At 32.5% G+C, this 12115-nt stretch overlaps 2 protein-coding genes across 2 annotated transcripts; both read right to left on the bottom strand.

Moving 5' to 3' along the window:
* Positions 1-1312: 1312 nt before the first annotated feature.
* LOC110634857 (trans-resveratrol di-O-methyltransferase-like) lies at positions 1313-2891 on the bottom strand. The gene is made up of 2 exons (XM_058128374.1): positions 2065-2891; positions 1313-1933 (listed from the first exon to the last, which is right to left on the bottom strand). Exons 1-2 carry the CDS (start codon positions 2833-2835, stop codon positions 1625-1627), a joined length of 1080 nt encoding a protein of 359 aa, XP_057984357.1. The 5' UTR covers positions 2836-2891; the 3' UTR covers positions 1313-1624.
* A 3794-nt stretch (positions 2892-6685) lies between these two features.
* Positions 6686-7972, bottom strand: LOC110634843 (trans-resveratrol di-O-methyltransferase-like). Its single transcript, XM_058128744.1, has 2 exons — positions 7202-7972; positions 6686-7049 (listed from the first exon to the last, which is right to left on the bottom strand). The coding sequence occupies exons 1-2, from the start codon at positions 7970-7972 to the stop codon at positions 6729-6731; spliced, it is 1092 nt and encodes a 363-aa protein (XP_057984727.1). The 3' UTR covers positions 6686-6728.
* Positions 7973-12115: the final 4143 nt, after the last annotated feature.

Below are 12115 nucleotides of genomic sequence, written 5' to 3'. Positions count from 1 at the left end.
TCAAATCTTTCAAATTGAAATAATTACTATTATATTTTATATAAATAATTTATTTAAATTTTTTTTATATAAAATTATAATAGTATAAAATTTTATATTTTAGAATTGTATGAAAGCATTATTTTTTATTTTTTAAATATTTTAATTATAATTTTATTTTACGTAATAAAAAGGAAAGATTCTCCGACAAAGCCTGTGAGTAGAGCTAAGCATTCATCGATTTTAATAAAAAAATTAAATGAACTTATTGAATTCGGTTTTTTATTTTATTTTTTGATTATTTAGTTCGGTTTTAATTATTAATTTTAGAAAAATTGATTTTTCAATTGGGTTCGATTAATTCAATAAAAACCTAAAAAATCGAACCGACTCAATTTTTATACATTTATACTAAGTTCTGCCGTTTTGTGTTTTACATGTATATGACACTAAAGCTAAAGAAACCAATCATTCACTTTCAGATCTGGCCATTTTCTAGATTCACCATCATTGACCTCACCTTCATGCCTTATGGCAAACTCATGGCTCCTCGCAGATCCATCTCTCCTTGGCCTTCGTAGATATGTCCATCTCGTTTGCTCCTCGCTCGCCAGATCGTCCATCTTCAGTGTTCTTCTACAACCATCGCCTATAGTCACCGATCATCCTTTAGTCTTCGAGACTTCTCATTTGTGTATGAATGTAAATGATGAGTTTTTGACTCTGTAAATAATGAGTTTGGGTTTTTGAATAAGTGTAAATTGATGAATCTGGGTTTCTAAAAATTTTTTTGTTCTTTAACTTAATTTTCTTTTCTTTAGGTTTTTGAATCTGTGTGAATAATGAGTTTTGGTATTTTGATAAATAATAGATTACTATTGCATCCAGGTTTGATTGAAATTTTGGATATATTCAATCTGTTTTTTAGTAGCCTAGATTGTGTTGATGTGGGGAAAATTGTGTTGTGCATTTTTGGGGATTTTTGTGTTGAGCTAAAGTTATTTGGTTAAGAGTACCGATCGATTAAAACTTCAGTTTAGTTATGTTTATATAATCGGTTCAGTTTAATTTAAATTTTTAATGAAATTTGATTTTTTTGATTTGATTCAATTTAGAACTGAATTGACGAGTACACATCTCTACTTCTCAGCACTTGGTGGATGAAACTCTGCCACTTGCCTATATACTAGAAATATTATATAAAATTAATTGTTCCGTTTTCATGATGGCCGAACATAGAAAGGGTGAGGCGTTGCTAATCAATATGATGATCCCTTTGAATTTACAATGAAAATTCTAATATAGTACCAAGCAAGGAATTACAGGAAGGAGATAACATAAACCACATTTGTAATATTACAAAATCAACTTCACTCCTGCAAACATAGTTAAATCAAATGCGGGCACACACATATGTATATTTATTGTAATAATTATATGACTCTTTATATGCTCTTCACATATGATAGCAACTGAGAAATTGGAGGAGCAGAGACTCATAACTGACGCCACCTGCTAATAGCCAGTAGGCTAAACTAAGGGCAACTAATTCTTCACATACTTAATCTCCACACAATTCACTTATTAACTCAAACACACATACTAATATTTATAATTTATATTTCCAATAGTAGTAGTAGCATCTTCAAGGATAAACCTCGATGAGAGCTCTGGGGCCTAGTACAGGGTTAATCTTGTACTTGCTGAATCCAGCACTGAAGAAGAGATTTGCCCACTCCTTTTCGTTTCGCTGCTTACCAACCAGACATGACATCCCTTCTATATCAAATAACAGCTTCGTTTCAGTGAACTTATCATCATCATCCTGGTCCCCCACCACCATGTCAATTATTATGACCTTCCCTCCTTGCTTGTCGTTTCTGGTAACAAGTGCCTCTTTGCAATTCTTGAGTATCTTCACACATTCTTCGTCCCTCCAATCATGCAATGTCCACTGTTGGTAATTACAATTAGCTCAACTCTGTTAGCAAAAGGTTTAGCATCCCAAGTGGCAAAATAAAGGACTGAAACTTAGTAACATAAGCAAACAGAGCCCTTAATTGTATTTAATTGGTTAATTAATACCTTCAGTAAAATTGCATCAGCAGGAGGAACAGCCTTAAACATGTCTCCTCCAAGAAAATTCAAGTTCTTGCTGCCTTGCAAATCAGCAACAACATGTGGTTGATCAAACACAGTGCACTTCAAGTCTGGGAATGCATCAGCAATGGCCTTTGCCATATTTCCGGTGCCACCTGCAACATCAACTAACGAATTCAGCCCCTCGAATACCTCCTTACACTTGATAATCACCGCCTTGCCAATCAGGGAGCTATCACCACCCATGGATGCATTAAGCAGACGATTAAACCCAGATTCACGGCTTGACTTTTCCCACATTGTCTCTCCAAAGGCAGTGACAAATGCTGAAGGATCATCATTTTGGAACCAAGTGCTCATGCAATTATATGGTTCCGTTAGAATTGGATCAAGCACCAGAGTAATGAGGGGACTGGAACCAAAAGGGTTGTCCTTAAGGAGGAGACGAGAAGCAGGGGTAAGGAAATAGCCTTCTTGGGAGTGATCATCAGCAACTTTCTGCAAAGCAAAGAAACCCGAGTGAATAAGAAGACGCATAAGACGGTAGAGATGTTGTGTTTTTGTAGGGTGGACTGATAGAGCAGAAACCAGCTCAGAAAGAGTCATGGGTTTGCCATGGCTGTTAATGGCATCTGATATGCCTAGTTGAACTGCACATTTTAGGGACATGGATTTGATGAAGTAAAACATATGATCCCATATATGAGTTTGAGCTTGAATTAGCTCATCTATGGTTTCTCCACTAACCAACTCCATCAATTAATCAACTCTTTTAGTAATCTAAAGGTAGCTACTAACTATGTTGATGCATACCTTTAATTCCAAGTTCCTATATATAGCAAGGAAACAAACCAAAATGTTACTGTTTGCTTGATTTCATTATCTTTCAGGTTTAACATGCGAGAAAAAAAACTTTGATTTAGTTGAAATTAAAAATGCAACTATAGTGATTGTTAACTAACAATTGATAATTAATTTACGTGAAGTATTTGATAAAATTAAAATATATTATATAATTTATTTTATCATGAAATAAATATATAATTATTAATTTATTATTTTTATATAATTTATTTTATTATTTAAATAAATATATAATTATTAACTTATTATTTTACTATTAAATAAATATTTTACTATTAAAATATTTAAATAAATAGCTTTTTAAGAGATTTTTAAAGAAATAATAAATAATATAAAAATTGTAATTCAATGAGCAAAGAAGAAATTAAAAAAAAAAAAAAAGAAGTTATGGTCTTATTCATTATTGTGCTGTAAGTTCAACTTGGCTTCACGAGATAGATAGAAAATAAGAGTATATCATTTTGCTTTGTCCTCATTGGGTTACTTTTTGTCAGAATGTCACACTAGGTGATGAATACCTCTACAATTAAAGCCGATCTAAAACGCAATTGGTAGATATTTTAGATTTTTTTTATTTAAATTTAATTTATTATAAATTCAAAACACAATATATAAAATAAAATTAATTTATAAAATATATAAATTTTATATGTTTATATTAAAAATTTATAATAAATCGAATCTAATTAAGAATTTTTTGATATTTTATTAATTATTATATGCCTTTTGAAATAGTTTACCAAACAATCACTCGTAACTATATTCAATAACTGAATAAAACACCATAATCTTTGTATAACTACATGTGATTGTTATTTGTTAATGCTATTATCTTTAATGGCTATATTTATCACTATTTTTAGCTTATAGTGTTTGATATTATCTTGTAAAGTTATGTTTATCTTTTCATTTAACAGCTCTACATATATGTTATTGTATTCTGTACAAAACATTAATACATATAAAATATATTTCATCCAATAATCTTTGTATGGTATCAGACTCATGAGTATTGCACTTCAAGATCCCTCAAACTCTCAAATACTTATGGCTAATCCTGTCTATCTTCTCCAATATACCCATCACTCTTTTTATTTCAAAGTTAATATAAAGAATTTTTTAAAGGTAAGTTACATAGTCAATATTTCAATTTATAAATATGTATTAATAAATTATTTGAATATTAATTTGTAACACAAAACTTTTTAATCTTTAATTTAAGTAATATAAAGCCTCTTAACTTTCTGTAATTAATTTCTAAATCAAGCCAATTATTCTAGATTATCATTGATATTATATATATAGCTTTTTTCTTTCTTAGCAAAATAATATATTCAATCTAATTAAATTATTATTTAACACATTTTGTATTAAAAATTATTTATATATTAAATTTTAAGTTTACATATTTTTATTATGCAAATTAAAGTTGAAGGACATCCATAATACAATTATTTAAGTTCAGTTATGGGATGATTAGTGAAATTTAGTCATGAGTTAACCTGTAATAAGTAATTATACAAGGCCACTAAAATTGCAAATCATTAATAGAAAGTCATAGAAATTTTAAATGATACTTAAATTGAAGTTGATCATTCTCTGCGTGAGTCGAATTCTGCGGCGAATGCACTTGCAAAGCAAAGTGTGGTTAGATTGGTAGACTTTGTGGCTGTTTTGTGATGTCTCAATTCAATTAAATATGCGCAATATTTGTAGTGTACTCATGTTATTGACTGTGTTTTTGCTGTGTCTATGCTATGCTCTTGTGCAGATTTTGTTTTGGTCTTGTGCAGGTCTCCTCTTTGGTTGTAGATTCGGAGTTGGGTGGGTTTTGTGTGTGACTTTTCTCTAGATTCTGCTGCAGCTCTTGGCATGATTTTGTGGCTGCCAAGACCTTTGCTCTTGTTATTTTGGCATTTGTTTGGTCATATATCCTAGACTTTTGTATCCTGTCTTTTGTAATGCAACTTGTTAGTGTATTTTGTACTTTTCTTTCTAGGTTCTTTTTTTTTTTTTTTTTTTCACTTAACATGCTGTTACTTAATTTGGATGTATCGGGTAAACCTATTGGTTTGGATTTCCGTGCTAAAATTTTCCTCTGAATTTCATTTATTAATAAAATGTTGCTTATAAAAAAAAAATTAAAGTTAATCAACTTTTATGATACAAATTAAAATTAAGCACCTTTGATACAACCATTAAGTTAAAGGAAGAATGAACTAATTTATCTAATCCCATCCACTCCATTTGCCACCTCTGCTAAGTGAAAGAAATTGTTGAAAATCCAGAGATTCTGTTTTAATTTCTAAAGCATCAATTGAGGAGAGTTGCATCTTATGAGTCGTTGAAGTAAAGCATCGAACAATGATGCAATCTACAAATGGTCCAACAAAGAAACATATATATATATAGATGAAAGACTGGATTATGAAACAGATCACACCCGCCATTCTATCATAACACTTAGTTCTAATTATAACCACATACATATGAAAGCTTCATTCTCCAAGTAGGTCAGCATTTGAACTCTTATTTCCTCCTATCACATATGAAATAAAGCAGCAAGGTAAGCTGTTGATTAAGGATAAACCTCAATTAGAGCTCTGGGGCCTAATACAGGGTTTATCTTATAGTTGCTGAATCCAGCATCAAAGAAGAGCTTTGCCCACTCCTTTTCATTTCACCCCTTACCAATGACACAAACCATCATTTCCATGTCGAAGAGTAGCTGTGCTTCAGTGATCTTATCATCATCACTATCCCATGTTTGGTTTCCCATCACCATGTCAATGATTATGGCCTTCCCTCCCTACTGCTTCCCGTTTCTTGTAATTGCCTCTTTGCCTTTTTGCTTCCCATTTTACACTTTATCTTATAGTTATTGTCTTTCTTTCTTATACTAGTAAAATAATATATCAAATCTTAAATTATTATTTATCACTTTGTATTAAAAATTATTTATTCATTAAATTATAATTTAGAGATTTTTATGATGCAAATTAAAGTTGTAGAATGTTTATGATACACCTATCTAAATTGAGAGATGATGAGTAATATTTAGTTATAAATTGAAGTTTAGATATTTTTATTATACAAATTAAAATTGTAAGACGTATGTGATACACCCATCTAATAAGTTGAGGAATAAAGGGTGATATTTAAGCATAAGTTAACTCGGTAATAATAGCCTATAGAAATCTTAATAATATTAAATTAAAGTTGAGGGATTTTTATGATTCAAACACTTGAGTTGAATTACAAAGTGTGAACTCATTTGTCAGATCCACCCGCTCTATTTGCCAACAATGCTCAACTCCGAAGTGTAAAAGAACTATTGAAAATCCAGAGATTTTGTTTTAAAGGAAAGTTCTCAGTTGCACCAAAGTATATAAACTATTTTTTGCACCAAGGTGTATAAACTATTTTATACGCCCAACTAATGAGAAATTAACAAGTCATATTTTGTAGTGAGATTCACCATATTTTGTAGTAGGATTCATCATTATTTTAATGATATGTCGGTTATTCATTGGATGGGATGGGTGTATACACCCCCAAGAAGTTCCCTTGTTTTAATTTCTAAAGCATTTACAAGGGAGAGTTGCATCCTATGAGTCATTGAAGTACAGAATCGAACAATGATGCAGTCTACAAATAGTTCCAACAAAGAAACATATATAGATGAAAGACTACATAATCTAATTATCACATACATATGAAAGCCTCGTTCTTCTATTGGTTCAGTATTGATCTTATTTCCTCTTATCATATATGAAATCAAGTTGTTAATTAAGGATAAACCTCAATAGGAGCTCAGGGGCTAATAAAGGGTTTATCTTATAGTTGCTGAATCCTGCATCAAAGAAGAGCTTTGCCCACTCCTTTTCGTTTCTCTCCTTACCATTGGCAAAAACCATCATTTCCATGTCGAAGAGTAGCTTTGCTTCAGTGATCTTATCATCATCACTATCCCATGTTTGGTTTCCCATCACCATGTCAATGATTATGACCTTCCCTCCCTGCTGCTTCCCATTTCTTGTAATTGCCTCTTTGCAATTCTTCAGTATCATCACACATTCTTCATCAGGCCAGTCGTGTAATGTACACTGTTCATAATTATTCAGCTCAATTCTGTCAGCTACAACTTCATTGTACATATCAAATGACATACGTGTGGTTTTCTCAATTTTTTTTTATTTTTTATTAATAGAAATATATTTGGCTTATAAAAAAATGGTTTATATATATGTATGTATACCTTCAGTAAAATTGCATCAGCAGGAGGAACAGCCTTAAACATGTCTCCTCCAAGAAAATTCAAGTTCTTGCTGCCTTGCAAATCAGCAACAACATGTGGGAGATCTAACACAGTGCACTTCAAGTCTGGGAATGCATCAACAATGGCCTTGGCCATATTTCCAGTGCCACCTGCAACATCCACCAGTGAATTCAGCCCCTGGAAGACCCCCTTACACTTGACAAGCACTGCCCTGCCAATCAGGAAGCTATCACTAGCCTTCGTTCTGTTAATCAAATGATTAACGCTGGCTTCATGGCTTGCATGTTCCCAAATTGGCTCTCCAAAGACAGTCACAAATGGATTGGGATCATCATTTTGGAACCAAGTGCTCATGCAATTATTTGTTTCTATTAGAATTGGATCAAGCACCAGATCTACGAAGGGTCTGGAAATTGAAGGGTTGTCCTGAAGGAGAAGAAGAGAGGCTGGGGTAAGCAAATAGCCTTCCTGGAAGTGATTATCAGCAACTTTCTGCATAGCAAAGAAACCCAGGTGAACAAGAAGACGCATTAGACGGTAGAGATGATGTGTTTTCGTGGGGTGGACTGGCAGAGCAGCAACTAGCTCAGAAAGGGTCATGGCTTTTCCATGGCTGTTAATCACATCTGGTATACCTAATTGAAGTGCACATCTTAGGGACATGGACTTGATAATATGGAATGTATGATTCCATATATGAGTTTGAGCCTGAAGTAGCTCTTCTATGGTTTCTCCACTCACCAACTCCATCAATTGAATTTTCTTTTTTTTTTTTAATTACCTTCAAAGTAATCTAAGCTAGGTAGTTATCAGTTTATTATATTATATATATACACTAAAATCCCATATCACTGCTCATGAACCCTTTTTCTTTTTCCTTTTTTTCTACTAACTTTATTTTTTAAAATTATTCACTTTTTTTCACAGAGTAGCAATTCATCCATTGATGAAGTTGTGACATCGGGATATCGCAAATGGAGGACACGTAAATAGTGCTGAGGTTGTATGATAAAGGTAAAAGTGTGGAGTTTGGAATATAGGCGAGGGTATTCTTATACGGTTATATGGATTCGACTGGTTAAGAGTGGTTATGAAAGCTTGACAACGACTCCAGCTGCAAGACAAAGAAAGGTTAGAATGCCAAAGAGGGTATTAACTCCCTATTAGCACTCCAATGATTAAGTTAGTTCCTATTGAGAGAGTTGACAGCCAAAGAAATAAGGAATAGAATGTGAGTTCCAATGTTTTACCTATCGAATGTGTGGCTTTATATACTGACCGTTAGGTCAATGAAAGAGTGTCAAATGTAAAGTTGTAATACTAGCTTAGTAGTAGCTTTCAGCTTTAGTGGCGTATTGTATAAGGTTTAACTCTAATGGTAGGTGTCCCTTTGCTTCTGCTACACAGTTATGGTTTTAATAATGATGACATTTGTTGTAGGCAGGGTACCACTATTAGTCAGCCAATTAACGTACTTGTCTCATTAATAAATGGCTCTTCATCTACGAACATGGGCGTGTCCTCCCAAGGGTTAGTCCATATGGTGATGCTCTGAGTTTACTTGGGGCTTCGTCAAGGAGGTCTTAGTAGCTTGCCATACCGGTCTAGGTCAAAAAATTATATTATACAATGGTGATTCCACGTAGGATAGCCTACACAGAATAATAAGTTAATCATAAAGTAATAATTAAATTATAATGCATCCTATAAAATTTACTGTTATCCATGTGTTAAAAATATATATTTTTTTCAAATAATAACTATCATTTTATGTTTAATTATTACTTTATAATTGATTTGTCATTTCATATTAAATGCTGACATGAAATCACGATTATACTGTATAATATCTCGGTCAGGTCATGCCACATTTTTGAGCGATCACGCAGCTTGTCTTTCATATGTATGGGTATCATTTGGTTGTATATACAAGTACTTCAACTTGTTGAGTTCCATGTGTCATCAATCCATCAGTCAAATATTTTTGTGTATATCATCCATCAATAAATTTGATTTGAGATATTAAATCACCATAAAATTTATCATATGATAAGTGATATATTAACTTTTTCCCCTTTAACGAGCTAAAAAACTTTTCTAAATGGTTTATCTTTTTTGTACAAAAGTGTCAACCTTCTATAGCATCAGCTAATTCAATTTAAGAGATTTAAGTCATAATAAAATTTATCAACTAATAAATGATATAATAACTTTTTTTTTTCTTTAATAAATGAAAAACACATAAACATTTTGTTTATAATTCAAACTTGAAACACTTCAATTTTAGGATTGATGCAGTTCCTTTTTTTACTTTTTTAAATTAATTATTTTTTCACACAAATGTCAATCCACCTATCAACTAATCCAATTTTAGAAATTAAGCCATAATAAAATTTATTAACCAATGAGTAATATCATAATTTTTTTTAATTTTTTTTAGTTTATAGTGCCAACTACGACAATTGTTCCTATAAAAAATTTTTCCCTTAATTCTCTGGCACTTTGTGAGACAGTTTTTTTTTTTTCGTTTTTTAATATTTAATAAATTTTTAAAAATTAAATTCTAAATAATTAAATATAATTTTACAATAATATTTAAAATATACCTTTTTAAGAAATAATTTTTTAACCTCTCAACTTCAATAATATGACTTTAATATATAAATTATTTAAGTTAAATTATTTTAAATTTTATTATAAATTAAAATAAATTATAAATTATTTCAAATTCGAAATGGGTTAAAATTTACTGTCTGTCCTGTTATATATACATTGAGTGGGCTTGATTTTATATCTTTCAGGTTTAACATGTGAGAAAAAGCAGTCTCCACTAAAAATTAAAATATTTTTTTATATATTAATTAGAATCAGATGGCACCTACCAAATTTCGCTTTCATTATGATCTTATTATTGATTTTGTTGATAAAAATACATGCTAGTGAACAAAATGAAAGGAAAGCACTGACCAATGATTGAGTTGGAAAATAATAAAATAATAAGGAAGGCGGTGTTTCTTCATGATCAAATGCAATAATTAAATAATGACCTTCAAATAAAATTTCATTTCATTTTCAAAAGGTTAGATTACATCATTTGGGTGATCCCAAGAGATCGGATTACACCATTGATAGAACCTTCAAAGATCAAATTTCATCATTTGGGCGATCTCAAATCGGGAAGTGATGAGGGACCCGGTGTGAGAGAGATCGAAAAAGAGTCATAACAGAGAGATTGGAAGGAACAGAGATCGGAAAGCAATAAGAGGACAAAAAGACTTCCAAATAACTTTCTTCATAATCAGGGCCGAGGTAGTTAAAGCATTGCACGCCTGATCAAATCTTCACCGCAAGCCTCATTTGCAGAATCGCCCACATTGCTGACAAACGCCAAGACAGTTATGGCAGTCCTGTACATCTCAATCTCCACCGTTGATCTTACTTGTAAGGACAAACCCGGAGCCCTTGGATCAAAAAGTAGACGACAGGACCGGCGCCTTTTATTCCCAGCCTTCGGATCTGTCTGGACAGGAAAGCTCCTGAGCTGTTGGATTAAAAAAAAAAAAAGGACAGATATTCTGAATAGGATCTCAGCCGTCCATTTTGATTCTCTTCAATTCTCAGGCTTCGGATTATGTCCTTTTAAATCCAAACCTTCCATCTCCCCAGAAGAGATCCTGACCCTTAATTAGGAACACTCGTTCCCTATAAATACCTGCATGCAATACTGTAGAGGGCAGAACAAAAAAAAGGTGGTGGTGATTATAGTGGAAAGGCTCTGAAATTTAATTCAGTCTTGTTACTCTGCCGTTCTAAGCTTGCATAAAATCGAGAAACTTCAGAAACTAGTTTTCTTAAGTATCTCTTTTGAAAGAGTTTTGGACCCTGAAATTCTTCATTTTCAGTTTGTTCATTATTCTGTGATACCATTTTTTATTCAGTTTCGTCTTCATCACCCTAACACCAGCATATTATTCTCCAAGCTTGATCTTATTCCGATCTAGTTACCGTCGCTTCGGTTCAACTGTATTCTGATCTGGTTCTTGTTATTTCGAAGCAAGCATTAGTCCCTGGACCATCATCTTTTAACTCTACAATATTTGTGGTCCCAAAATTAGTTCAATAGCCTCAACCTCCCACAGCTTGATCTTATTCTGACCCAGTTTCCGTCGCTTCAGCACAACTGCATTTTAACCTGGTTCTCGCAATCTTGAAGTAAGCATTGGTCCCTATACCACCAAAATTCAACTCTACAATATTTGTGATCTCTGGAGTTGGTTTGATAGCCTCGACCTCATATAGGTAAGTGTCTAAGACTGTCACTTTGCTGAACGCTCGCGTTTTACTTTCTTTGCTTTTATTCTCGAAATTTTCATTAAGTTCAGTTATACTAAAAGATCCCCACGTAGATCATTTAGGTCGATAGTTATCCTCTTGGGTTTACTTTTTCTATTCATAAGTTCACATTATTTATTCGTTCTTAGTTTTTTATTTCCTTCGAATATAGGTGTTTCGGTTGCGGGTAAATTGTAGGTAATTTAATAAAATATTAGTAGCAGTCTCCTAATGTGAAAGTTTCTTTTGAATAAATAAAAATAATAAAAGAATGAATAGGGAATCGGAGGAAAAGTTATGAGATCGGGCTACTAAGCGAGTCTAGGAAATAGCATAATAAAGCGAGAATCAAGAAAAGATTGGGCCCCAGACTAGTAACCGAAAGAGATTGGATATAGCCAGCCAAAGAGTTCAGACAAGGTAGTCATATAGGAGAGCGGTAAAGAGTTCGGTCTTTTATCACGAAAACTTTAAGAGGTCGGGGGAGAGTTCTTACCCGATCCTCATTCAAACAAAAACCCAGAGATTGGATGAGAGTTCTTATCCGAGATCCTTCATTTA

Source organism: Hevea brasiliensis, chromosome 10, assembly GCF_030052815.1.
Source record: "Hevea brasiliensis isolate MT/VB/25A 57/8 chromosome 10, ASM3005281v1, whole genome shotgun sequence".
Lineage (NCBI taxonomy): Eukaryota > Viridiplantae > Streptophyta > Magnoliopsida > Malpighiales > Euphorbiaceae > Hevea > Hevea brasiliensis.
This window is presented reverse-complemented; position numbering and strand designations above follow the sequence as displayed.

Coding starts and splice junctions, on each gene's coding strand:
- LOC110634857 (XM_058128374.1), bottom strand. CDS start 2,835: ATGGAGTTGGTTAGTGGAGAAACCATAGATGAGCTAATTCAAGCTCAA. Junction 1,934..2,064: donor CTGATGCAATTTTACTGAAG/GTATTAATTAAC, acceptor AATTACCAACAG/TGGACATTGCATGATTGGAG.
- LOC110634843 (XM_058128744.1), bottom strand. CDS start 7,972: ATGGAGTTGGTGAGTGGAGAAACCATAGAAGAGCTACTTCAGGCTCAA. Junction 7,050..7,201: donor CTGATGCAATTTTACTGAAG/GTATACATACAT, acceptor AATTATGAACAG/TGTACATTACACGACTGGCC.